The 24,273-nt window shown below is 40.0% G+C and overlaps 1 protein-coding gene across 19 annotated transcripts in view; it reads right to left on the reverse strand.

The window, feature by feature from the left end:
* The window catches only part of KIAA0825 (KIAA0825 ortholog), a 448,051-nt gene that overhangs the window by 202,983 nt on the left and 220,795 nt on the right, over positions 1-24,273 (reverse strand). For 17 of the 19 annotated variants that reach the window (XR_007922664.2, XR_007922665.2, XM_070056461.1 and 14 more), the window contains 4 exons: positions 23,466-23,871; positions 19,354-19,513; positions 14,542-14,697; positions 12,716-12,810 (listed from right to left, as the gene is read on the reverse strand). Coding sequence is in view for 17 of the 19 variants with exons in the window: in XM_070056461.1 (XP_069912562.1) it covers positions 12,716-12,810; positions 14,542-14,697; positions 19,354-19,513; positions 23,466-23,871 (817 nt within the window). In the remaining 2 variants the exon portion in view is untranslated. Of the gene's footprint in view, positions 1-23; positions 11,151-12,715; positions 12,811-14,541; positions 14,698-19,353; positions 19,700-23,465; positions 23,872-24,273 lie in introns of those variants that run through there. The other 2 variants (XM_070056460.1, XM_051853968.2) reach the window with 2 other exon arrangements.

Consider the following 24,273-nt stretch of genomic DNA (forward strand, 5'->3'; position numbering starts at 1 on the left):
ATTAAAAATTAAAAAAAAAAAACAAAAATAATAAAAAACAACAAAAAACCCCTCTTGAAATCAATGCACACAAGAGATCTTCAAAAAGTTCAAGGAAAATCCATACCATGAAAAACCATGCATGAATTTTAACCATTTTGACACCAAAATAAATTTACCTTAAAATTCCATGTTTCCACAGACTTTTTGAAATCCCCTGTATTTCACTCCTGCCCATATCACTTTGCATATGTTAATCTGTAAAAAATTTGCCTGTATTCTTTTATGTTTCCCCTTCATTCTATTGGCATCAGAAATCTACAGATTCATGACAGTGTGATCTACAAAAGCCAAACAAAGCACAAATCTAGAAGCAGCCTAAATGTATAGTACTCAAAGAATGGCTGGGTGAATTGTGTTCTGTTAACGTTGTATTACACTAAGCCATTAACTGCTAAAACTATGTCTTCACATAGAAGAATGACAAAAATAGTTTTGTGGACGGTGTAGACCCACAGTTGGCACTGAGGATCACCCCTTCCGCAACCCTGTCCTGTGGCTGTGGGAGAAGAAAGTGTGTGCTGGTTACACACGAAGCAATTCAGGAGAAACGGACAGCTGATTCACAGCTACAGGATTAGGAAGATTAAAACGCCATAATGTCTTTGCTTTAAATGTTACTGAATGTTGTTTTTAATCGATTTCACAAGCATGGAAAAGTTTGGGGTGAGAAGCCACATTAATCTAGCACAGATAAACAGATGAGAGAAGTGGAGGGTAGAAAAAGACGGGGTATCTAGGCATGAGTGGGTGAGGGCACTGGATTTGATAGTGGAAGCACAGAAGGGAAGAATGCGTGTAAGAATGCTTATAAGGAATGCTTGGGAGCATTTGTCATCTAAAAGAATAGAGATAGGAGGACATAGAAACTTTGCATAGTAGGCTAGGCTGGGGCCAGAAAAATGTTAGCACCAAGAATATAAATCGCATAACTCTAAAGAGAAAAAAAAGTTTTCAGGTTGGAGATAGTTATGATGTTAGGACTTCAAAATGAGATGAGTGATAACACTAAAATATTATTATAGTGAAAAAATCAGAAAAATGGGATCTGAGGTCATACTGAACAATTAGGACTGGAGGTACAGACAGAGATTCAGGGGCATAAATTTACAATTTCATATTGGTGGGTCTAATACATTCTGATGACACGCACTATTTAGCTAGCATAATACTTTTTAAAATAGAATTTGAGTACTTTTACCTAATCCTGCTCTATGGTTTGGGTGTGGTTTAAGGAAGGGACTCCCCAAGGTTCATGTGCATCAATGAAATGGTACTGAGAGATGGTGGGTCTTTAAGAGCTAGGACTTAATGGGAACTGGTTGGGTCATGCTGTACCACCCACAGAAGAGATTAATGTAGCTCTTGTAGGACTGGGTTAGTTCTTGCAAGTGCAGGTTGTCAAGAGAGAGGCCACCCCATGTGTCTGGCCCTTCTGCAAGTGTACATTTTCCTTTTCTGCTTCTTCATTGTGCTGTGATACGACCTGGGAGCACTTGTCAGGATACTGGCACCAGGCTGTTTGGACTTTCCAGCCTCCTGAATCATGAACCAAATAAATCTCTGCCTCAGGTATTCTACTGCAGCAACATAAAGTGGCCTAAGACAGCAGGCATCACCTCCACTTGGTGCATTATACCTTCACGTGTTTATACTATTTTCCCAGCCTCTGAAGACATTTGATTTCAATACCTGAGACATTCACTCAGAGTCATCCATGTAAGTGAATGAGGTAGCTGATGACAAAGAGTTGGGAAGCAGGTAGAGAGAGCGAGAATGGAAGACCGAGGCTAAGAGGACGTTCGCCAATTCTATGGGAGGAAGAAGTCAGAACATCTGTCAAAAGCATTTCAGAAAGGGAGGCAGATAAAACTGAGAACTTGGAAAGTAACAGGGAAAAATCCAGAATATGAAGAAAATCACAATATTGACAGGACCTACTCGGTGCCCAGAGAAACCAAAGACTCAAATATAAACACAACTTCATTTCAAATCAGCCAGGCAGAAAAAGTTACTAAGAGTCTTGTGGGAGATGGTGGGGAAGAAGAATCAGTGTCGCATCTGATTTCTCAGCAGCACAAAACCCAGGAAACCATCATTTCTTTGTAAAGACAGACAAGAATGTACATTCCAGCCCAGCATTCCCCTCCTCAATATTATGTCCCTGCACAACCATTACAGAGGCTTCATTGGCAATCACCAAATACTGGAAACAACCTAAAGATCCTTTAAAAAGTGAATGGATCAATAATCTAAGGCACATCCATATAGCGGATTACTATCGTACAAGGAAAAAGGGGGTGGGGGAGAAATCCATTGATATGAAAGAACAGAACTACAAAGACAGAAAACAGATCAATGGTCACCAGGGCTGGGCATGCGGGTAGGAACAACTACAAGGGGTCAGCTCACAGGAATTCGTTGGGAGTGATAAAACTGTCTATATTTTGATTGTAATGAATATTTAGCCTGTTTATTTATTTGAAATGCAGAGAAACAGACAGATATGGTGAGAGACATCTCCCATCCACCCACTGGTTCACTGACTAAATGCACACAAAAGCTAGGATCTGGCCAGGCCAGAGCCAGAAGTCAGAAATTCAATACTTAACTTCCACAGCAGTAGAAGGAGTTCAACTCATTGAGCCATCACCTGCTGCCTCCCAGTGTCCACACTAGTAGGAACCTGGAAATCAGGAGCAGAGCTGGTACTTGGACCCAGGTATTCTGATATGGGAAGCAAACATTTCAGGCAGCATCTTAACTGCTGTGACAAATGTGTGTCCCTGATTGTGATGGTAATTAAACAACCATACATATTTGCCATGACTCTGTACTGTATACCAAGAAGAGTGAATGTAACGTAATATAATTTTTGAAAAGTGATATATAAACAAAAATGATTTGAATAGAAGTTATAATACACTACCTAAAGGTACAAATAGAAAACTAAAATTAAAATTTTTATTAGTATTGGTATTTTTATTAAGGGGAAGACAGAGGGGAGGGTTCTACAAGTTAAAATCTGCATTTTGCATTTCAAGGAATCAATTCTATAATTTTAGGTGCCAGCATTGGGGTACAGTGGGTTAAGCCACTGCTTAAGATGTTAGCATCCCATAGCAGAGTGCCAGTTCAAGTCTTGGCTGTCTTCTTCCAATGCAGTTTCTTGCTAATGCATCTGGGAAAGCAGTAGATGTGTTTGAAATAACACATGCATACATATTGATTATAATTTATTACAAGAGGCCAGTGTTGTGGTAGAGCAGGTTAAGCTGCCACCTGTGACTCTGGTACCCCATATGGGGGCCGGTTCATCTCCTGGATGCTCCACTTCTCATCCAGGTCCCTGCTAATGCACCTGGGAAAGAAGTGGAAGATGGCCCAACTGTTTGGGCCCCTTGACCCACATAGGAGACTAGGATGGAGTTCCCAGCTTCTGGCTTCAGCCTGGCTTAACCCTGACTGTTGCAGCCATCTGGGGAGTGAACCAGCAGATAGAAGATCTCTCTAGCTGTCTCTCCCTCTATTTAACTCATTCAAATAAATAAATAAATCTTTAAAAAATTATTACAAAATACATTTCAAATTATATTGATAAAAATATTCTAAAAGATCTATATCCCCAGGGTACATAAAGCTGAGTGCTTCCCTTACAGTACAAGAAAGCACCACAGGCATCCTAATTAATTTCACATAATGCATTTCACAAAATATTGATAATATTAACATTATAAATGTAATAAATATCTATAATATTAATATATAAATTTATATTTGTAAAATATAAATGTTTATACAAATAGTGAGCAATATTATGAGCTGTTGCTCAGACTTGTGATCATACTATTTAATTATATTTAGTAGACATTTAAACTTTTCTCATAATTGTCAAAGTAAAAATATCTTCCCAGTGATAATTTTCTCTCCTATGTTGATGTAGTGACATAAGCAAACTAGGATATCCAGTGATAATCAATAAGCCTTAGAGCAGTTAATGTTTTTGTCATCTGCAGTCAAACTAAATGAATGGGCCCAAGACTCCTGGTGGAACTTATGCTGATTTTTTTTTTTTTTAAGAAAAACATCACCAAGACTTTGGGGTCTGAATAACATTTGACAGGGAAAGACTTACAGAATAGTCACAGGAAAAAAAAAAAAAAAAGAATGTATTCTGTACAAGCAAGTTTTTAAATAGCTTTTGATCCATCACAAGAAACCAAAAGTGCCAGTATGTGAATGCATAATTAGGTAGAAGAAAATTCATTACAAAGTAAATTTTGGTCTAATTTGACAAGCAAAATATTCTCCCATGGCTGCTTTTGAGAAAATTATTATACCTTCTTTTCATCATAATGTTGCCAATTCTGCATTTCTGTCAATAGCATTTAACATCCGGATTTAGGTTGTGTTTTCTACCTCACTATAGTAATGGAGACTTTCTCTTACATTGCATTCCTGTTAACTTATATAATGTATACCCATATAATCTCTCCATAGAGAAGAGATTAAGTCTGTCCATCCCTGCTGTGGTAGCCATGAAAAACCACCATTCCAGTTGTCTCCTACAGTTAGCAGAGTTGACTGCTGGGCCCAGCAGTCCATTCCTCAGTGTCTACCAAGTCATTTGTGCCCAGACTCTACTACTCTCAAGCGCTGTTCTCAGCCAGTATCTGAGCGTGGTGGAGGTACCGGTGCCAGTTCATTCTTGTAGTAGGTGCTTTAGCTCAAGGAGTTCCATCTTGGCCTTGTCAAAACTTTCTTAGCACCACCTTCCTGCCGAGACTCTTCCTACTCAATTCTTCTTCTTGCTCCTCTCCTTTCCCAGGTATCACAGGAGCAACTTGGCCTAAAGGTCTTCCCTGCCTACACATACTTCTTCCCTTTTTCCTTCATATGCATTTCTCCCCAAAATCTTTGTGTCTCTCTAATCTCTTGGCAGCTGCTTCTTGGATGACAGGGACTGAAATACTCACTCTGAAGCACAGTACCTCTCTACCTTGTTTTTAGTTTAAAAATATCTATTTATTTAATTGAGAGACAAAGAGCTCCCATCTGCTGGTTGACTCCCCAAATGCCCACAATGGCTAGGGCTGGGCCAACCTGAAGTGGGGAGCCAAGAACTTGTTGGGGGTCTTCCACATGGGTGGCAGGGTCTCAAATAAGTAGAACATCACCTGCTGCCTCCTACACAATCACCTGCTGTATACTCACATTGGCATGGGTGCACATTGGCAGGAAGCTGGAATTGGGAGCAGGGGTAGGATATGAACTCAGACACTGATATTGGATACGCACATCCCAAGCAGCATCTTAATCATGAGGCCAAATGCCCGTCCTAGAAATGCCTTTTCATCTGGGGTGTATAGACTCTCCCTCCTTCCCTAATCACAGTCTCTAATATAGCCATTCCCTCTTGCAGTTATCCTGCCCTTTCGCCCTTGGTGCTACTAATAGCCCAAGGTAGCTCTCTGTTCTTGTCACTCCTTTGCTCAAAGACTTTGATGAACCCCTTATTAAAGTACGAACTCCTTAGTCCTCCACAACCTAAATAGTCTACCTACCTCTTCCTCCAAGGCTAGAGACAAGAAGCAAAGGCTTGGAGATGACAGAACCAATGTTGAATTGAGGAAGGAAATTCCCATTAGATGGTTTTACTCTTCCTGGTGAAGTAGTTGGTGGCAGATCAATTGCTGAGAGGGATATAATCATTAGAAGAGGGGAAACATCCAAAGTGAAAATTCAAAAATGGGTTAAAAATTGTGTGGAATAGCACCAAAGAGCTCTAAGAAGTAGACAATATTCCTTGGTAAACTGTTCTCCTGAATAAATGCCTTTAATCCAGTAGATGTTTGTTGAAGGAATAATACACCATAAAAGATGACAGACAAACACAAGTTAGCCATCAGGAACCAAAATGCATGCTATGTTAAAACTATGCATGGCTTTCAAAACTTCTTGGCATCAAAACAAACTGATTTTTTTATTTTTTTGACAGGCAGAGTTAGACAGTGAGAGAGAGAGAGAGAGAGAGAGAGAGGTCTTCCTTTTCTGTTGGTTCACCCCCCAAATGGCCGCTACAGCTGGCGCGCTGCACCGGTCCAAAGCCAGGAGCCAGGTGTTTCCTCCTGGTCTCCCATGCGGGTGCAGGGCCCAAGCACTTGGGCCATCCTCCACTGCCCTCCTGGGCCACAGCAGAGAGCTGGACTGGAAGAGGAGCAACTGGAACAGAATCCGGTGCCCCGACTGGGACTAGAACCCGGGGTCCCAGCGCCACAGGTGGAGGATTAGCCAGGTGAGCCACAGTCCCAGCCAAAACAAACTGATTTTTTAATTCCATTTCCCATGAACTGTGTTTAGTACCCTTGAACATGTTGATGAATTTCTAGGTTCACCAAATCCCTTAGTTCTAGAAATTCCAAGGATTGGAGTGTTAAATTTATACATCCTAAATACACACCAAGCAATCTCAGTGTTAAAGCTATGCTGCTGCCAGATTTCAGGATGGAGGGAATCCTTTTCCTGTTTGAGAAGACAGAGTGATGGAGGAGAGAGAGTCATTGATCTGGAGACCTTTTCATGACAATGGGAAGAAAAGGATTTTCCAGGGAGCTGAAATTAATAATAAAAAACCCACACATTTGAATGCCACAGCATATGTAATAGATGAAATGGAAATGACTTAGAGGTGTGCATTCCTAAAAGAGGCTTCCCCTTTATCTTAAGCCCACCTCTCTCTATTCAGGCTTTTTGCTGCTGCACAAGGAATTTATTGCTATGAGCAAGTATAAACCTTGCACTAATAGTAGCACTGCCTGAGTGAGAATGGTCATCTGAGAGTGCAGTATGTATGGTTGGAGGCCAGAGACAATATTTCCTACTCTCCACACGCCACAGGGCACACGCTCTGATCTGATATAAAGTAAAGGTACTTTGATAATTACTGTCGTTAAAAGCAAACAATCAACTCCACAGATCAGCAGCTCTTTTAAAACATGTTTTCTAATCTCTGTTACCTCTCAGATGTATGGTTATTGTCCACCTGGAAAGGCCCCAAAGTGAAAGCCAGAAATCTGCCACCACCACCCCTTCGGCTGTCCCTGCCATCATATTTAATTGTGTTTGTTCAATTCGAAGCCAAACTCATATGCAGTATATTTAGATGGTTAAAATAGCATAGCACTCCACTGTAGTCGCAGATTATTTTCAACACCACAATTCTTGGGAATTAGTCTGGAGTAAATAAGGTAAAGAGAAAAGATGCAACATAAATTTGTTCCAGTGACAAAGAAAACAATATCGAAGTGGCAATCTGGAGCTTCGCCATGGATGAAGGAATGGAGTGCTCCTTTTGGTGCAGCCTCCTGAAAATGCAATCACCGTCTCATTTGCTGGTCTGGATTTATTTGAAAGTGGGTGAGAACAAAAGCAAGAGCTGACTAGTAAGGAACTATGGAAAGTACCTTTATTATTTCAAAAGATCAATGTACAATCACTACACTCACTCTTAGATAGCATTAAAGGTAAAAGTGTAGAACTGATATATATGCTGATTTTCCGAACCTCAAAGGAGTCTTCATTTTCTGCAGTGGCAAACTAAGTTGAAATACATATTTCATTTATATAAATTCAGGATCTCCTCTGTGAGGTCTCAGATACTATATATTTCTTGAAATGCCTCAAAAATCACTCATAATTAATTTACAAAGGCTTGGCTGGATACGTTTGCTAGCTAACACTACCTTAAAATTTTCAACTTCCTTTTCTACCACCATTTAACAAATGAAATGACCCAAACATCAGCAAATTTATGAATCATGGAGTAAAGAAAAGCCTTTGTTGCTGATAAGGTTATGGCTTGAATTGGGCTAATTAAAAATAAAAACCCGCTTCCTGTTGTTTTAATCTGATCCAAGTTTTCTATAATAATTAATAATAACAATAATAAACAGGCATTTTAAACATACAGAGCTCAATTAACCTGGTTTTCTTCCAAATTTTGAAATGCAGAGAATAAACATGCATTTAAATCATTTTTTACTTGAGATTTTTCCAGAATATACTTCTTGCCTCTACATGACTGTTAATCAAACACCACATTTGCAGAATGCCCTCCCTACTCTCATCTGTCAGGAGCTGACTTTTCATCTGCATTCTAATTCCTTAGTTTTCTTTTTCATTAATTCAACACATTTATATATGTATGTATATATATATATATCTTAGAGCATACATTGTGCCCAAGGATTGCTCCAGGTACTGAAGACCAGTCTGTTAAGGCAGGCATTGTGTGCTAATCTCAATGAGCTATTTTATCCTGTAGGGGGTGAGACTGAGACAATAAACAAACATAAGGTAGGATTCCAGTTTGTGATAACTCAATTAAGAAAACACAGAGGAGCAGAGGGCCACATTAGATGGGTGAGAAGGGAGAGCCTCTCTTAGGAGATAACATCTGCCCCAAGTGGACATGAAGGTAAAGGCCATAGAAAGAGCTGAGGGAATTCAAAAATGAAGACCCTCAAGTGAGCAAGTGCCTGGGGCATTCAAAGAACTTGATGAAGGCAACCTACTCAGAGCATCCCGGATTGTAGGAGAAGCCAGATAGCGAGCAGAGGACACATCACTGCCAAGGCAGCCACTGCGAGATTTGTGCTGCCCTCAGAGTCAGCTGAGAACCAGCTTGTGGGACACAGGCCAGCACTGCCTCAATATAGATATGGGTGGCACTGCAGATCTCCTTCAGGCTTCTAAGCTGCCCATCAAGCCTTTATCTCTTGAGTCTTTATTTGTGGAGTAGCTCACCAGAACTTTGGACTCCTCTCTTTGTCCATTTTGCTCCTGTTTGTCTTCCATACCCATAGGTCTGCTGCCTGGTCCCCGGCCTGATACTTGTTCTGAGTTTGACCACTGATGCAGGCCTGGAGTCTACAGAACCTTGGTGGTCTGAGTCATTAATCTCACAACTCCAACTCCCTATCAATCCCTAGTGGACTCTACTGTTTCCTACTGACCAGACACTAACACTGTGCTGTTACACATTTTCTGAATAGGTATTGTGTTTTCAATCTCCCAAAAACACTTCCATGTACTTTAATACTAATGATTTTGTCAACAGTCTCCATGAAGCAGCAGCTATATAATTATCACTTTTTCATTTTGCAGACAAAGGACACCTAAAGTCAAGGATCAGCTCCTGAGCACTCGGGAACCCTGCTGTCCCATCCTCCTCTTGTTTCGCAGGTGAGTCATTCTGTCTGTCTTGAGATAGTAAGTCCACAGAGGGTTTGCTTATTGCAGGCTGAGTATCACTAATCCAGAAAGTCCAAATCCAAAATGCTCCAAAAGCCATAACGTTCTGAGCACCAACATGACAACACAACTAGAAAATTCCACACCTGACCTTATGTGATGGCTACCAGCAAAAACACAGGCGCACTATAAACATCGTATAAAATTACCTTCAGGCTACGTGTATGTTATGTTTGAAACATAAATGAATTCTGCACTTGGACATGGGTCTCATCTCCAAGATACCTAATTATGTATTATATATATGTGTGTGTGTGTGTGTGTGTGTGTGTGTGTTTTCCAAAATCTGAATAAGTCCTAAACACCTCTGATCCCAAGCATTTTGGAAAAGAGGTAGTCAATCTGTATATGAAAGTTGATGACTAAGAAGCAAATAGAAATTATTCCCTCCCCCATATTTTTTCATGCTTATGTATTTTTCATAGGTATTGATCTGAGATGCAAAGACACACACACAAACATACACACAGCTCCAGTCTGCCGGTTTACTCCCCAAATGTCTGCCACAGTCAAAGCTCAGCCAGGCATAAACCAGGAGCTGGGAACCGAATGCAGGTCTCAGGTGTGGGTGGCAACGACCCAGTTACTTGAGCCACCACTGCTGCTCCAGGAGTCTGCATTATCAGGAGGCTGGAGTGAGGTATTGAGCCCAGGTATTCCAGTTCAAGACTTGGGCATCTTAACTCGTAAGCCAAATGCCTATCCCCTTGTGCATTTGAGTTCACTTTTGTTTATAACAGTATTCCTCAGGCAACATTCACAGGCTCATTACATCCTTAGTGTGGAAACAGATTTGTCCAAACATTATCAATAAAAGGAACAACAACAAAAAAAGGCAAGTGATTTGTTTAGTTAATGCGTTTGGCAGAAAGAACTAGGAAGATTCAGCTGAGCTGCTCTAGACTCTCATCTTGGGCTTTTATAACCCCAAAAACCATGGATAGAGGATAAAGTATCACTTTGTAGATGTGGGTGGCTTATACAATTCTCATTCCAGAAGCTCCATGTCCTATGCTCTTGTTTTCAATACGTATCTTTCAGATAACCGTGTTGTCAAAAAGTCAATGCCCTAATTAAAAATAGTCAGCATTTTCAGATAAGAGTGTCTTTGAGAAAATAACAGCCCAGTTTTAATCAAAACTCATAAATAACATTCTTAAAATAAATGAGAAAGTGACAGAAGAAATTAAAAACTCTCAGGTGTCTTTCATCTTTCTGAGACAGATCAATTAGGTTCATTGTGGCTTGTGGTGCATGCTAGTTTTCAGTAGGATGCTTCTCATACCATTCCTAAAAAATCTAAGGCTCTTATTAAGATGAGATTCTAGCTGTTTCTATTAAAAATTCATGACCCTTTTCCAAGAGAACTGTTTTGACCTGTTATTGCTGGCTAAATTTGTGCAAGTTTGTTTCTCCCACTCACCCCACACATGTCCAGGGAAATAGACTTTCACAGCTAGTGATGTAACTGAAGTTATCTCAAGTTGTTCAGCAAAAACAACAATATTCAATTCTGGCTAAAGCACAAATTCACTTGGAAGTGAATATTACGCCAAGCAAGTGCAGTAAGTTTTGAAGGACGTGTTGTCTCCAGAGTACCGTTAAGTGGACTGTAAGTAGCAATTAATAGCTAAGAAAATTATTAAAACATAAATACAGATAATCTACATAAACTCGAAACTTTCCAAACAGCAGAGGGAAAAAATGACTTACCTCTCCTACTTTGTTTCCAGACAGATATTCAAATACCGTGTGCACACTATGTAACTGTCAGTCACAAGAGGACTGGCTCCAGAAAACTTCAGGACAGAATAGGAACACCTCTCAGGACTTGGGTGCAAATCGGACAGTCTGGCTGACTACCTGCCAGGTGGTAAGCTTTTTTTTTTTGACAGGCAGAGTGGACAGTGAGAGAGAGAGAGAGACAGAGAGAAATGTTTTCCTTTTGCCGTTGGTTCACCCTCCAATGGCTGCCGCGGCTGATCCGATGGCAGGAGCCAAGTACTTATCCTGGTCTCCCATGGGGTGCAGGGCCCAAGCGCTTGGGCCATCCTCCACTGCACTCCCTGGCCACAGCAGAGAGCTGGACTGGAAGAGGGGCAACCGGGACAGAATCCGGTGCCCCGACTGGGACTAGAACCCGGTGTGCCGGAGCCACAAGGCGGACGATTAGCCTATTGAGCCGCGGCGCTGGCCAGGTGGTAAGCTTATAGAGGAAAAGGTCTGGCCTTCATGCAGAGGCCTCTAGGTGCTTTGCCTTTGGCCATGATGGTGGGGTGAGCTCAATTCAGGAGTGAAATATTAGGCATACCATTGTGACTACACATCTGAATGACAGCTTGTATTGGAAATAAAGTTCCCCCGGCTTTTTATAAACCTCCATTTGGGAAATACTATAATCACTCTTAAGATATTTTCTTATAGGTACCCAGATTTCTCAAGGAGGATTCTATAATTCTAGTATGTCATTGTCATTATTATTTTTTTAGAAAAAATGATACTCAACATACTCTTTGGAAACATATATGGAAACACATTCTATATCACAAACATTGGATGTAAGATAATTTTGATACCTAACCACAAGCAAATAGATGATATATGAATAATAACACGAGTCTCATACATATATATCTTGCTTGAAAATATATTTTATAGAGAAACTCAACTTTTAAAGTTTACACTTCATAGTTTTTACTAAAAGCTTTTAAAGCATATTTTTAAAAACCATCTTTCTTAAAGAATCCAAAATAGAAGGAAAATGTGTAAACTTTTGTGCAAAATAAATTACATATTCAGGTTTCTAAACTGAAACTACATCACCATTTTCTTGTGTTGTGCTGATGCATGTGTGTAAAGAAATATACAATTGAGCTAAAGCAAGACAGTGCCAAAATTACTGGCTGAAAAGTAGAAAATTCAATCATGACAGTTTCACTTGTATGTTTCCCCTGATTAGACTAGTTAATGTGGCTTGGCATTTTGTATGGGTTCATTAAAGTGTTGTAAACAAAGGTATAGTATTATAATAACATTCAAGTCAATAACTTTTGGTGTTTACAAAAGTGAACGATTAAATACACAAAGTCAAAAATACTTAAAATGCAGATTAAAATCAACTTATTTCACCTTGGAAGCAAATTTTACTGCCTTTTGCAAAATATTTACCACAGAAACAGCACCTAGAAAGTAGAGACCTATAATTTTAGCCATATTTTTCTAAGATAAAATACTGGAAAACAAGAAAACAAAGGATTCTCCAAATAATGTTTTCACGTTTCCCAAAATCATGCCAGTAAAGTGTGTGCATGGTGCTCATGCACACACACAACCTTTCTCCTCAGCAGATCCCCCACCTCATTACCTGTTTTTGAGCAGGACACTGAAGGTCGTCTTACCCAGTCCCAGATAATTTGGCAGCAACTTCGACCAGTTCCAGTTCCATTTTGTGATGGCTGACTGTTGATAAATGAGAAGACACTATTGTTAGTTATTAATCAGAGTTAATATGATCAGTAAATTAAAGCTCCAGCTGTGGTAGACTAACTAAGAAGGAGGGGGGTCAGAACAAGGAGTTAGACAGCAAACATCAATCATGGCCACAGAAGAAAGCTTTTATTCCAATAAGACAGCAATTAATTCATAAATCCATTTGAGGATGTAGTCATTATTTATAAAAATATAAGTCACTTTCTTGAGCTGTTATTCTTCCAAATGTAAATAGCATTCACTCAACAAGTTTCTATGAGAGGGCAACCCTAAAAAGAAAAGTAAAACAATTGACGGATATATGTATATAACTCAGCTTATGCTTTACCTCTTTTTTAGCATCCAAAAATTGGATTTCAAAGTACTATGACTGAATGTAAGATATACCTTAATTGTAACATACTATTAATTTACATTTTTGGTTAGAAAAATGTTTTAAAAGGGAGATTATAAGGACCTGTAAGTGTACAGAACATAAATGACTTTTTTTTTATTAATGGATAATTTCACAACAGAGCAAGGAAAACCATTGCCATTAAAAAAAAGCTTATAATTGAGAACTCAATAAAGCACGTTTTTTTACATGTAGTAAGGATAATTTAGCAGTTACAATAATTATTTATGGTTTGCGGCAATCTAATGTCCAACATAGCAGTGCAGTCAATAAACTCAAACTTGTACAATATATGTGGTTTTAAAGCACTCGAGATGCGTTTACTCCTTAAACCTAAATGGTTTGATAAGAAGAAACCAGGCTGATGCTTAGAATCCAACAAGAGCTACCCCTGTCACTTGCTGATTAATCGAGCACTGCATTCCTGTCATAGAATAGGACGACGTTGCCCTGGGTTGTCAGCATTTGAAGGTCTTATTCTACTACAGTATTGATGAATGTGGACTGGAGCTGTAACAGGCACGGTAAAAATATTATCTGCATGCCGAATTAGGCCATTGTTTTAATTCTTATTTTCATCGGCGCTCTAGGTCAAGCAATCCTTCTCTCGTGGCCCTGTTGGTTCAAATTGTCTGTCAAGAGGTTTCTGGGAAAAAAAAGCCGCCCAAAGAATGAACAAAAGCAAGAGCAACTTCGGCAGAAAGATGATCTTTTTAAAGTACCGACTGAAACGTGCAGCTGAAACAATGGCGCAACCTTATGCTTAAAAATGTGCGGTGTTTATCATGTTGACTTTATTCCTAATATCCTGCCTTTAGGGTCACTCTTAGCAAATTCATTTTTAAACTTGGGAGTGTGTTATAAAGAGCAAATTTGCCTTACATCACTTAATTTGGAACTCAATACTCTGTGGTTCATGTTAAACTATTTTCTGGTTTCTGATAGATTCCTAACATTGCAAGGTGTTTGGTGAATGTATGGAGGGATGGTGGTGGCGAGAGAGGGGAGAAAAGAAACACAATGCCTGGTGTTTCCGGCTTTCCGCAGACACAGCCCAACAGATGTTCCCTCTGTCCATGGAAGACTGACCCGGCAAAAAGTTCAAGTTTTGCAGAACACACATATGAATCAGTTTGACAAATAGGAAGAAGGTAAAAAGAACTTTTAAAAGTCAACTTGTCCAGGTCACGTAAATAAGAACAGGTCCTTTGGTTCCGGAGCATCAGAAGCTTAGGAGTGAATATTTGAAAGAGAATCATTTTCTTATTCGTGAGAAGAAACCACACATTGACGGGACACTGACATACCTGATCTAGCATGCTTTCCCTAAACACCTTGTGCACGTGGAAAGGGTTAAAGGCAGGCTGATCTTCCATACTCCTCAAGGTCATCCTTCGAGGTGGGACCACTAATGGCTTTTCCTCTGAGCCATTTATAGAAAACAGCTGTTCTTTTAAATATTCCTTCAAGGGGGGGAAAATGACAAGTCACGACGGTGACAGGCATATATTCTCTTTAAAAATAAACTGATCAATATCTGAATTTACTCCTTCAGCATATTTGCTAGATTACGCGGCATTACTTGCCTCAGGAAGAATACATTTTCAGAAGATACACAGCTGAGGATCAATCAACATTGCAATAAACTCATCAACAGTAGGCTCACCTAACACCGAGTACAGATTAGAAAGCCATTAACAAATTCTCACGGAACGCATGCTTGACCCACCAAACTCCGTAACAGGCACTGTCTTGACATTGGTTCATCTGTTAACAGACTGGGCTCCCAAAGTTAACTCAGGTGCACCATTAGGAAAACTTCAAGGCTGCTTGTTCATTAAGTGCAGTTGCTACTTGCTCAGGGCTCAAGAGTGCTAAGTATTGTGATACTGTGTTGCAGGCTGTCTCATTCCACGCAGAATTAACTGTAATGCAAACTCCTAAACTCTATTTCCATATTGCGGACTGAAAAATACCAATGTTCAACAGAAGCTCAAAATATGTAATTCTAATTCTCCAACTGCCAGTACTGAACTGGGAAAAAAAATAACAAATTATTGTGTTATACCCCATTTTCCACTCAAATATATGTAAGGTGAATAGTCCTAATCTATCTATGGTACTCTTGCCAGAAGACAACAAATTAAAATGACAGTAAGTTTCCTGTCAACTAACAAATGCTTATTATTGTCATTTAGTGAAAAAAATAAACATTCTTTTGATTTTTGGTATGTCACAATAAAAATTTTTAAAGACTTAACTGATTTAAAAGGCAGAGAGATGCAGTGAGAGAGATTTTCCATCCACTGGTTTACTCCCCAGTATCTGCAACAGCTGGGATTGAACCTGGCTGAAGCCAGGAACTTGGAACTTAATCTGGGTCTCCCACATAGTGGCAGGCACCCAACTATGTGCCCATCATCTGCCGCCTTCCTAGGCACATTAGCAAGATGCTGGATGGGGAGCAGATTAGCCAGGATTCCAACTGGCATGGGATGTATTTTTCCCAAGCAGCAGCTTAATTCATTGCAACATAACACCCGACCCCATAATAAAATTTTTCTTTGAAGTTGGGGTTCAGGTGAACCTTGGAATGTTTGGGCTGAAAGGGACGGCAGAGGTCATCCAAAAAGCCCTCTCTACTCAAAGTCGGGGCACAGACCAGATGAGTTAGCCTCACCTGGGACACTGTCAGAAAAGCCCAACCTCAGACCTGGCACAATCAGATCTTCCTGTTTAAGTGAGTGAACCACAGCCCAGGGCAAGTTTGAGATCCTCCACAGCCCAACACCGCACTCAGCGGCTGGCTCTGAGAGGTTAGGGGACCAGCATGAGGTTACACAGGCTTCAGTAGCAGTTGGGGTGAGAAGTCACATATCTGGTCTCAGTCTATTGTGTTTTGTCCTGTGCTCTGAATGCCCATTGGGTTGGCCCTGGAAGACAAATTTCATATTCCAAAACTCTAAATAATCTTTTTTTTTTTTTGATAGGCAGAGTGGACAGTGAGAGAGAGAGAGACAGAGAGAAAGGTCTTCCTTTTGCCGTTGGTTCACCCTCCAATGGCCGCTGTGGCTGGCACGCTGCGGCTGGCGCACCGCGCTGATCCGACGCCAGGAGCCAGGTGCTTCTCCTGGTCTCCCATGGGGTGCAGGACCCAAGGACTTGGGCCATCCTCCACTGCACTCCCTAGCCACAGCAGAGAGCTGGCCTGGAAGAGGGGCAACCGGGACAGAATCCGGCGCCCCGACCGGGACTAGAACCCGGTGTGCCGGTGCCGCAAGGCGGAGGATTAGCCTAGTGAGCCGGCCAATATCCTAAAACTCTAAACATCTATCCTAAAACCCTAAAAATCTTAGGAAATCACTACTTGTTAACAATTATAGTCATCCTTCAACTCATTCATTGCAGAACACACCTCTTTAGAAAGATTAATCTTGTAGTGACTGATGGAGTGACACCCATACAGACTCTTTCTAGATATATTTCTATGATGATAAAGTCACCATGAAAGAATTGTATGCCCAGATTTAGATTAGTATAGGGAAACAAAATTTTTCTCCATCATGATTTGTGTGTAGAATTTCAAAAAAGAATAAAAATATTCTTCATTAGAAAAACATTGCCTTGCTTTGGCTAATAGTAATTTTATAGATTTCCCCTTACCTGACTGTATTCTGACTCTTGTTACCACTATTCAAGATAGAGAGAGTGCTCTGTGGCAAGTTGTGAACAAGATGGTGCTTTCTCCCGTGTTACTCTGCTATACTGACATCCCTCACTCCCTCTCCTTGTTCAAAACCTCAGATTCCTGCACTCTGATGCAGCCTTAGTCAGAGTTCCCACTAATCAGGGCTTTAGGAGATTTCTGTCCTTTCTTGAACACTTCTATCCCTCACCTCTTTGCTTCTCTCCATGGAAGCGCTCTACCACAATGCCCCCAGTTAACCATACTCATCACAGGCATCAAATCTACATGCACAACCTCTCCCATCTGAGCTCATGCCAGGACCTAAATGACAACTGGACTTTCTGCTCACACATCTTACCTTTACCTCAAAGAGAAAGCATCCTCCAACCCTATTTCCCTTGTAACTTCTCTGCCTCTATCAATGGTACATCCATTCTTCCCCTCACCTGGTCCTGAACCCATAATTACTTCTCTATTTATATCACACTTTCAAGTAATATTTAATAGCACATCTGCAGCTGCAGAAGATTCACAGCATGACTCACCAAATGAGCAAACATTACAATGCAGTTTGGGCCGTGGCATAGCTATGTCTCACAGTACAAGAAGGGCTGCTAAGTATCCTATAGCCACTTACCCCTGTGTTGCTTGGGTTTATTGCCCGTGTTTTCACAATAGTCACAAGGCACACGTGTCCTACTTTGTTTGCTTCCAGCCTCACCTAAGATTATGCCTCTTACCTTGCAATACCAAGCCTCTCAGCAGACTGCCAAATCCCTGGCCCAGCAGCTGACAGACATTACCATGACAGAAAATACATCCAATTGTCACAAAAGACAAAACTGCCACTTTGTGCTTAACTGATCAAAATGCTGTGGGGTACCCCAGTGCAGATCTCATGGTGTACCTGGTCAGAATTTCTGCCTCAGAATTACCCAGGTTTTGTGAGGGAAGAACAGCCTTTGACTTTCCAGAATATACTAGATGGCTGATGGCCAAAAGATACCCAACTGAATTCATGATGATTTTGCTTCTTGGTTATTACTCTTTTTATTTTTGCATCATGGATCTTTTGAAAACAGGACTGTTCTACCCGTTGGCAATCTATACCAGCCGTTCGGTTACTGAGTTATCCTCAGATTTATTCTAACTCTGCTTCACTAAGGAAAAACCTGAGGGCAGTCATACCGCAACATCTGTTCCTCACAAGTTACCACGGTCACTTTGGCCATTCAGGGGGGCCAGGTGGACACATCAATGAGGAACAGGACTTCACAACTGAAGTCTTTCAGTTGGTCAAGAGAGGAGTTCCTGCATTTCCCAAATAGAGACTACAAGCAAGTTATGAGTGAACATCACTGAGGCTGAGTAGATTGGGCTGTTTTGTACAACTACAGACTGAGCTCTTAAAGACACAGTCATTTTTCATAGCTACCAACTTCTTCCATCCTTCTCAGGTTACCACTGAATACATTATTATTGACTGTTTATTGACTGGTTGATCAGCTCCATGAGAATCAGAAAACAAGTTTTACTTGAAATAACTTAGAGATAGATAATGGTGAGGAGAGCATTTATATAAATGAGTTGTAAAATGTTGTTGTAGAATTTAAATAAACCCTTGGAAATGTATGGTTTCTGAGGCCTTTATCATTGAGATATAATACATTGTATTCACATTATGATATACATTTTCACTGTTGTAGAAAAATTCACTCATGTCTTTGAAGACATAAACACAGTGATAGATGCCACAGTCTATTCAGATACATAAGAGCAAAAAAACCTGATGAAATCAATAAACTTGCAGTGTTTTAAGTAAATAGCTGAGCTAACCTGCTATTTAGATTTTTGCTACCACGACCCAAAACATGCAAGGTCAGGGTCTTGCCTGAGCAAAGAGACGGCCAGGCATCACGTTGGTTCTGCTTGGTGTTTGTGCATTAATGAATTTTCTTGGGTTAAGCTGGTTGCTCCCAAATAGTTCCAACATCCTTCTGAAGTTTTTGTATTATGTAAGGAATAGCCAAGTTCACTGGCACAAGTGTGCTGACTTCAGAAAAAGAGCTACATCTCTCCTCAGAAAACTCTTCCCTCTCACAAGTACCAGATTTTTAACATCAGTTTCATGGCCACAAACACACAATTCCCAAACTACACCTCCATTCTGCAACGATTCAGAACTGAATTGGATTTATGAGCCATGTTATTGTCTAAACCATATAAATAAAACCTACATTGTTTCGGGGAAGCTTTTCCTGTACAAATGCAAAACAGCCGGAGCTGAATAGATTCTATTAAGAATGCAATATTGAGTTTGGTATTGACTTGAAGAAGTATTATCACCTCCTTGAGTAACCCTTAGCTGCCAACAGACGCTGCCTCAGGCCAGTACACACCTAATTGCTCGGTAAAAAGGCCGTTTCCCTACCTCATTGAGCCGCATGATGTGATAAATTTGCCTCAGGTACTTGCTGCCACCTGGTTTGTGGCAGAGATCCAGAACCATCGTGTTTATTTTCTGCTCAGTCAGTTCAAGAGCAGTATCTCCTTCTTCTAAGGCTGGGCTCTTCTCTGTTGTCATCAATGCACTGAATACAAAGAAAGCATGGATGGATCAGCGGTGGAGGATTATAAAGATGGGAGAGGATCCTAGAGTTCGAGTGTGCAGGGCTGACGGAATGCTGGTACCCAAAGCTCCAGACAGACTTGATTCACATAGGTAGGCTGTCCCAAACTGCTGAGGCTTACAAACGCAGGGCCTTGGAATGAAGCACCTGAAAGCATTTTCAAAAAATTGAATCGGTTCTTTAAAAATGCTTTATTGCATTTATACTCCTATCTATAAAACATTTTCCTATTACTGCAATTGTTGAAATTGCTATCATCATGGGATGGAAATAAAACATTTCTTTTTAAGAACGTGGAAGAAATAATTTGTATTTTCTCTTTGAGGATAAAAAGTATCTTTGATGCCAGAAATAGCTTTGGTATTCTGTCTTTTGTAGAGCCCTCCTTACACCTGTCTTAGAACACATTAAAGACTAATTAAAGTGTCAAAAAGGAGAGACTATTATGCTAAATATAGGATGGGTGCTTCGTGGCAATGTGCTCTCCACTGGATATTTTAAATTGGCCTTTCACACTTGTTGCCTTTAAAAAAATAAGCCCCTCTTCTGTTCCTTTTCTGTAACTGATACAAGTATGCACAAATTTCAATTTTCTTTGTACCAAAATAAACTTATCTTTTAATTCTATTTGCCACAACCACTCTGAAGTATCTTTGTACTTTGAAAAAGTCACTACTGGTATTATTCTTGCAGAAAAATGGTCTACTATCACCATACCAGGAACGTGGAAGATACAGGTCTCAAACATTTCCTTAAGAAGACGCCATATACTTATTCTTGGTTTTGAACAATATTGAGATGGTAATAACAGATGACAACACTAAATTGCCAAACATTTCAAATGATACCCGTTCAAAAAAATCACATGATATTCAACATAAATCATACATATTCTACACTAATTTTCTTATACAGTTACTATTAGGATCATGTTAGACTTTGCAATCTATGTATTCTTAGGGAAACTCACGGTTTTTCCACTGTTTCCCAAACTAAATGGAATTTACTGTGGAGTAATCAGCTGTATACTGCAGTTCATTACAGAGATTCTGCCATGATTATAAAATTAGTTCTGCTAAGAGTCAGTGCCGTTGACCTACAGACTGAACCAAATGATGCCCAGCTGCTGGACATTAACTTTGCTATTGCTTCCACATGTACCTTCAAAACATCCTTCTCGACAACCAAAAAAGGAACTTTAAGATCATATAAACCTTGTTGAAAAATAAAGCAAGTCTGACTCTAACAGATATTCATTAAAAAAAAAAAAGGACCTTGTTACAGTAAGAGAAGTTTGCAAATATGTTTTCGGAACTGCACACAGGTTGCAAAGCAAAATTTCTTGTCAGGTTTTGTAGACGCTGACATTGAAGAAGTTGAGGCCCTCTGACAAAAGAGTCTCTCAGTGTCAGCCCCTGAATTGTATCCTTTCCTGTCCATCACTGTGCAGGTGAAGCAAATGATTGGATTCAGTCAATGCTATGATTAATGAGTTCCTCTCTGGATTTGGGACTGCCTATCAATCATGTCATTAGGGAGAATGTGCCCTGAAAGAGGCAGACCTTAGCCAAGGAATAACTGCATTAATCTTAATCTGTATATGCACCCAGCCAGCCGAGTCAGGGTCACCATGATGAAAAACAATAATCTTCAACTCGACAAATTACTTTGCAAAGACAGACATTTCTTTACTTTTTGGGCTGTGTGTTCTCCAGAATCTAAGTTGACTGTTTACAGCTTGAGTGTTGCTACAAAGTGAAGGTTATTTTAATGAATAGGGATGCTTTCAGGCAGTATGCAAGACAGGCAACGCGTGCAGCTGCCACCTTTCCCTCTGCAGTCCTTCTCACCATCTCCATAAAATCAAAGTGAAATCCGTGTGCAAGGGAAAGAACTCTAATTCAGTGACATCATATAGACCCAGGGTTATCTTCATGAGAATGTAAGATTTAATTTCTCTTTACAGAAGAACTGTAAGTATTTTTACGGGTATTTTAGTTTAGATGCTTACACAACCATTTTCTTCAAAAAATTACGGTAAAGCTAAGAAAATCCTCCATCCAACATAGACCTCACGGTTTGAATACATTTTCTTCTCAACGTGTAGATTTCTGAACTCAGTGGCCATTGATTTGTGACAAATATTCAGTGAAGAAGACATAGCCTTGTGCTAATTTTCATAATTATCTCAGAATCTTTGAGGGCTGTAAAACAATCTTTAAATCAACAGTTTTTCATTTGTGATGCATGTTGTAAGAGATAACTAAATAATCTCTTGACCCATTATTATTATCTAGCCAAATATCAGCTAGACAACTCCCTACTAGAGGATACAGCAAAGGTATTAATGCTTAAATTAAAATCAGTACTTGAGGGAAAACAATGTTAACCTTTGGATTCCTGTATGGAAGCCTGCATGTGTTACTTAGTGCTTTAAATGGAGCTTTTTGGATAGAGGGGATGCTAAATCAGCAGTATCATAAATTTAATTTTGTAACAGGTATAATCAGATCTATTTTTACTCTTCTTTTTTTCTCTCCCTGTATACCCACTGCCATGTATAAGGACATCTGGCCTTAATCTTTTAGTCATTAGATTAAAACCTGTAAATGCATATTGAATGCAAAAATAAAGATTAAGAAGGTCATTGTCAATGTTACCAAGCATTTTCCTGACTGCTATTGTTATCTCCACCCCTGGGACATCCCACAAGTAAATTTCCAGGAGTCAGTGTATGACAAGACCAGGAAAATCATGCTGAGCTACTTTGGCCCATTTGCATTAATATAAAGTCTTCTAGATTAACACAGACAAGTAAAGGGTATTAGTTATCATCATACTAACCAGTGAATATATTTTAATAGAGTTTATAAATAACAAATGCTTACTAGTTCTAAGCTTGATGCTAAGAACTTTATGAATTCTATTTAATTTTCCAAAAGAATTCTGTCAGCTTAGTATCATCTCTGAGGTTTGGAGAGACTCAATAACGTGCACAAGAAGGAATTTGTTCTGGCCCATCTGAGTTCCAAAAACTGATCTCTCGCAGGGCTATGAACTACTAGGAGTAACCACAACTTTTAGTCATTTCAGGCCAAAAGTTATACCGGTATCTGCTAGCCACACAGATCTATTTTCACAGAAGGGGGGACAGTGTGGTGCGTGTTTAAAAAGAGGCCTGACTTAGTGATCTAAAGACCATCTGAACCGGAATTCCTTTATCAGCATCATGCAATCCTATATCCAAAGGGTAATCTTAAGACAGGAGGACTCAAGGTACATATTTAAATTCATCAGAGACCCTTAAAAATCTTTGCAGTATCACAAATCACTTAGCTCTCAGTGACAAACCGACAAGAAGACTGACATTTTCATACAGAAGCAGCTGGGGGTGTTTATAGCGCGAGTGTGATATGCCCCAGTTGCCCTCTGGGAGTCTTACATCACCAGATGACAAATGTGTACCTTTTAGACAATCAGGTACACAGAAAGCAATAAAAAGCCTTTTATATCCATTAATTCCTTCTTAATTTAATCTTCATGCCCACTCCATTTACAAAACGCCTTGGGCTACCCACTAGATACCTCTTTGCACACTGCAAAGAGGTGAAACCCAAGTCTCCTGGGTTTAACTACCACCCTTTTAATCAGAAACCTTAAGACGGTGACTAAACAAGTATAATGTTCCAGCGTAGCAATGAGGTTCAAATTTTATGAAGACAAGGAATGTCTAACAACCCCGCTTTTAATGGGACACTTATCTTTTTTTCTCTATATTCATCAAAGTTCCCATGACTTTAGCCAAATAACCATCACTGCCCATCTGACAATATTTTGTTGCTGTTGTGTTCTGGTGATTTTGTTAGTGTGGAAGCCTTTGATGAAATTCAGGGTAAAAAAAACATGACTTTACCATTCAGTGCTCAGTTTCCTTGCTTTCAACAATTGGCGTTCAATCCAGTTGGGCTTTTGCTGCTCAATGCTCTGTACGACCTTTTGGGCCATTTGATTAGGGCTGCACTGCTCACCCATGATGCTTTCCAAACACACGCAAATTAAACCGAGTTTGTCTTTGCTCCATCTGTCAAGGGAGGCACCTGTTAAGAGTTCCACAGTGTTTCCATCCTCAAATATCCGACGTATAATTACAATCAAGTTCCAGACAAGCAGGCCAGCTTTCTTCAATTCAACAAAGTTTTTTGACATTTTTCTCTCAGACAGAAAAAAGAAGTATTTAATTGGGGGAGGCAAACATGCAATCACCGTAGGTAACTTGCTGATTACAATAGATACTGCCTGAGCAGCAAGCCTTGTGAAGCCTGGGGAAGAAAGGAAAGAAAAGGCATGATTAATATTAGCATTTGCGTTCCACTGCGTGGTTTTGTGTTGTGTGAGGACGTCTAATTTCTGCGGAGAAAATTGTTGAGTAGAGCAAGAGAGCTTGACACATTCCGACAGAACTCTACCTGGGTCTCCTGTGTGCTCCCTAAAATTCCCCAGATCTCAAAGCTGTTCTTTTTTTCCACTTCCCATAAATGAAGACTAGAAAATTCAGAATTATCATTTATATTTTTATCTTTCAAGACTGCAGCTTTGAAGGACCCAGATGTCGTTCTAATTAACAAATGCAAATGGGCCCCTGCTGGATCTCATAGCCTTTGATGCTTCTAAGTCCCCCTTAAGCCTCTCCTCTCTCTTGGAACCCAGGACAGAATCATCCC

Source organism: Oryctolagus cuniculus, chromosome 14, assembly GCF_964237555.1.
Source record: "Oryctolagus cuniculus chromosome 14, mOryCun1.1, whole genome shotgun sequence".
In the NCBI taxonomy this organism is placed as follows: Eukaryota; Metazoa; Chordata; class Mammalia; order Lagomorpha; family Leporidae; genus Oryctolagus; species Oryctolagus cuniculus.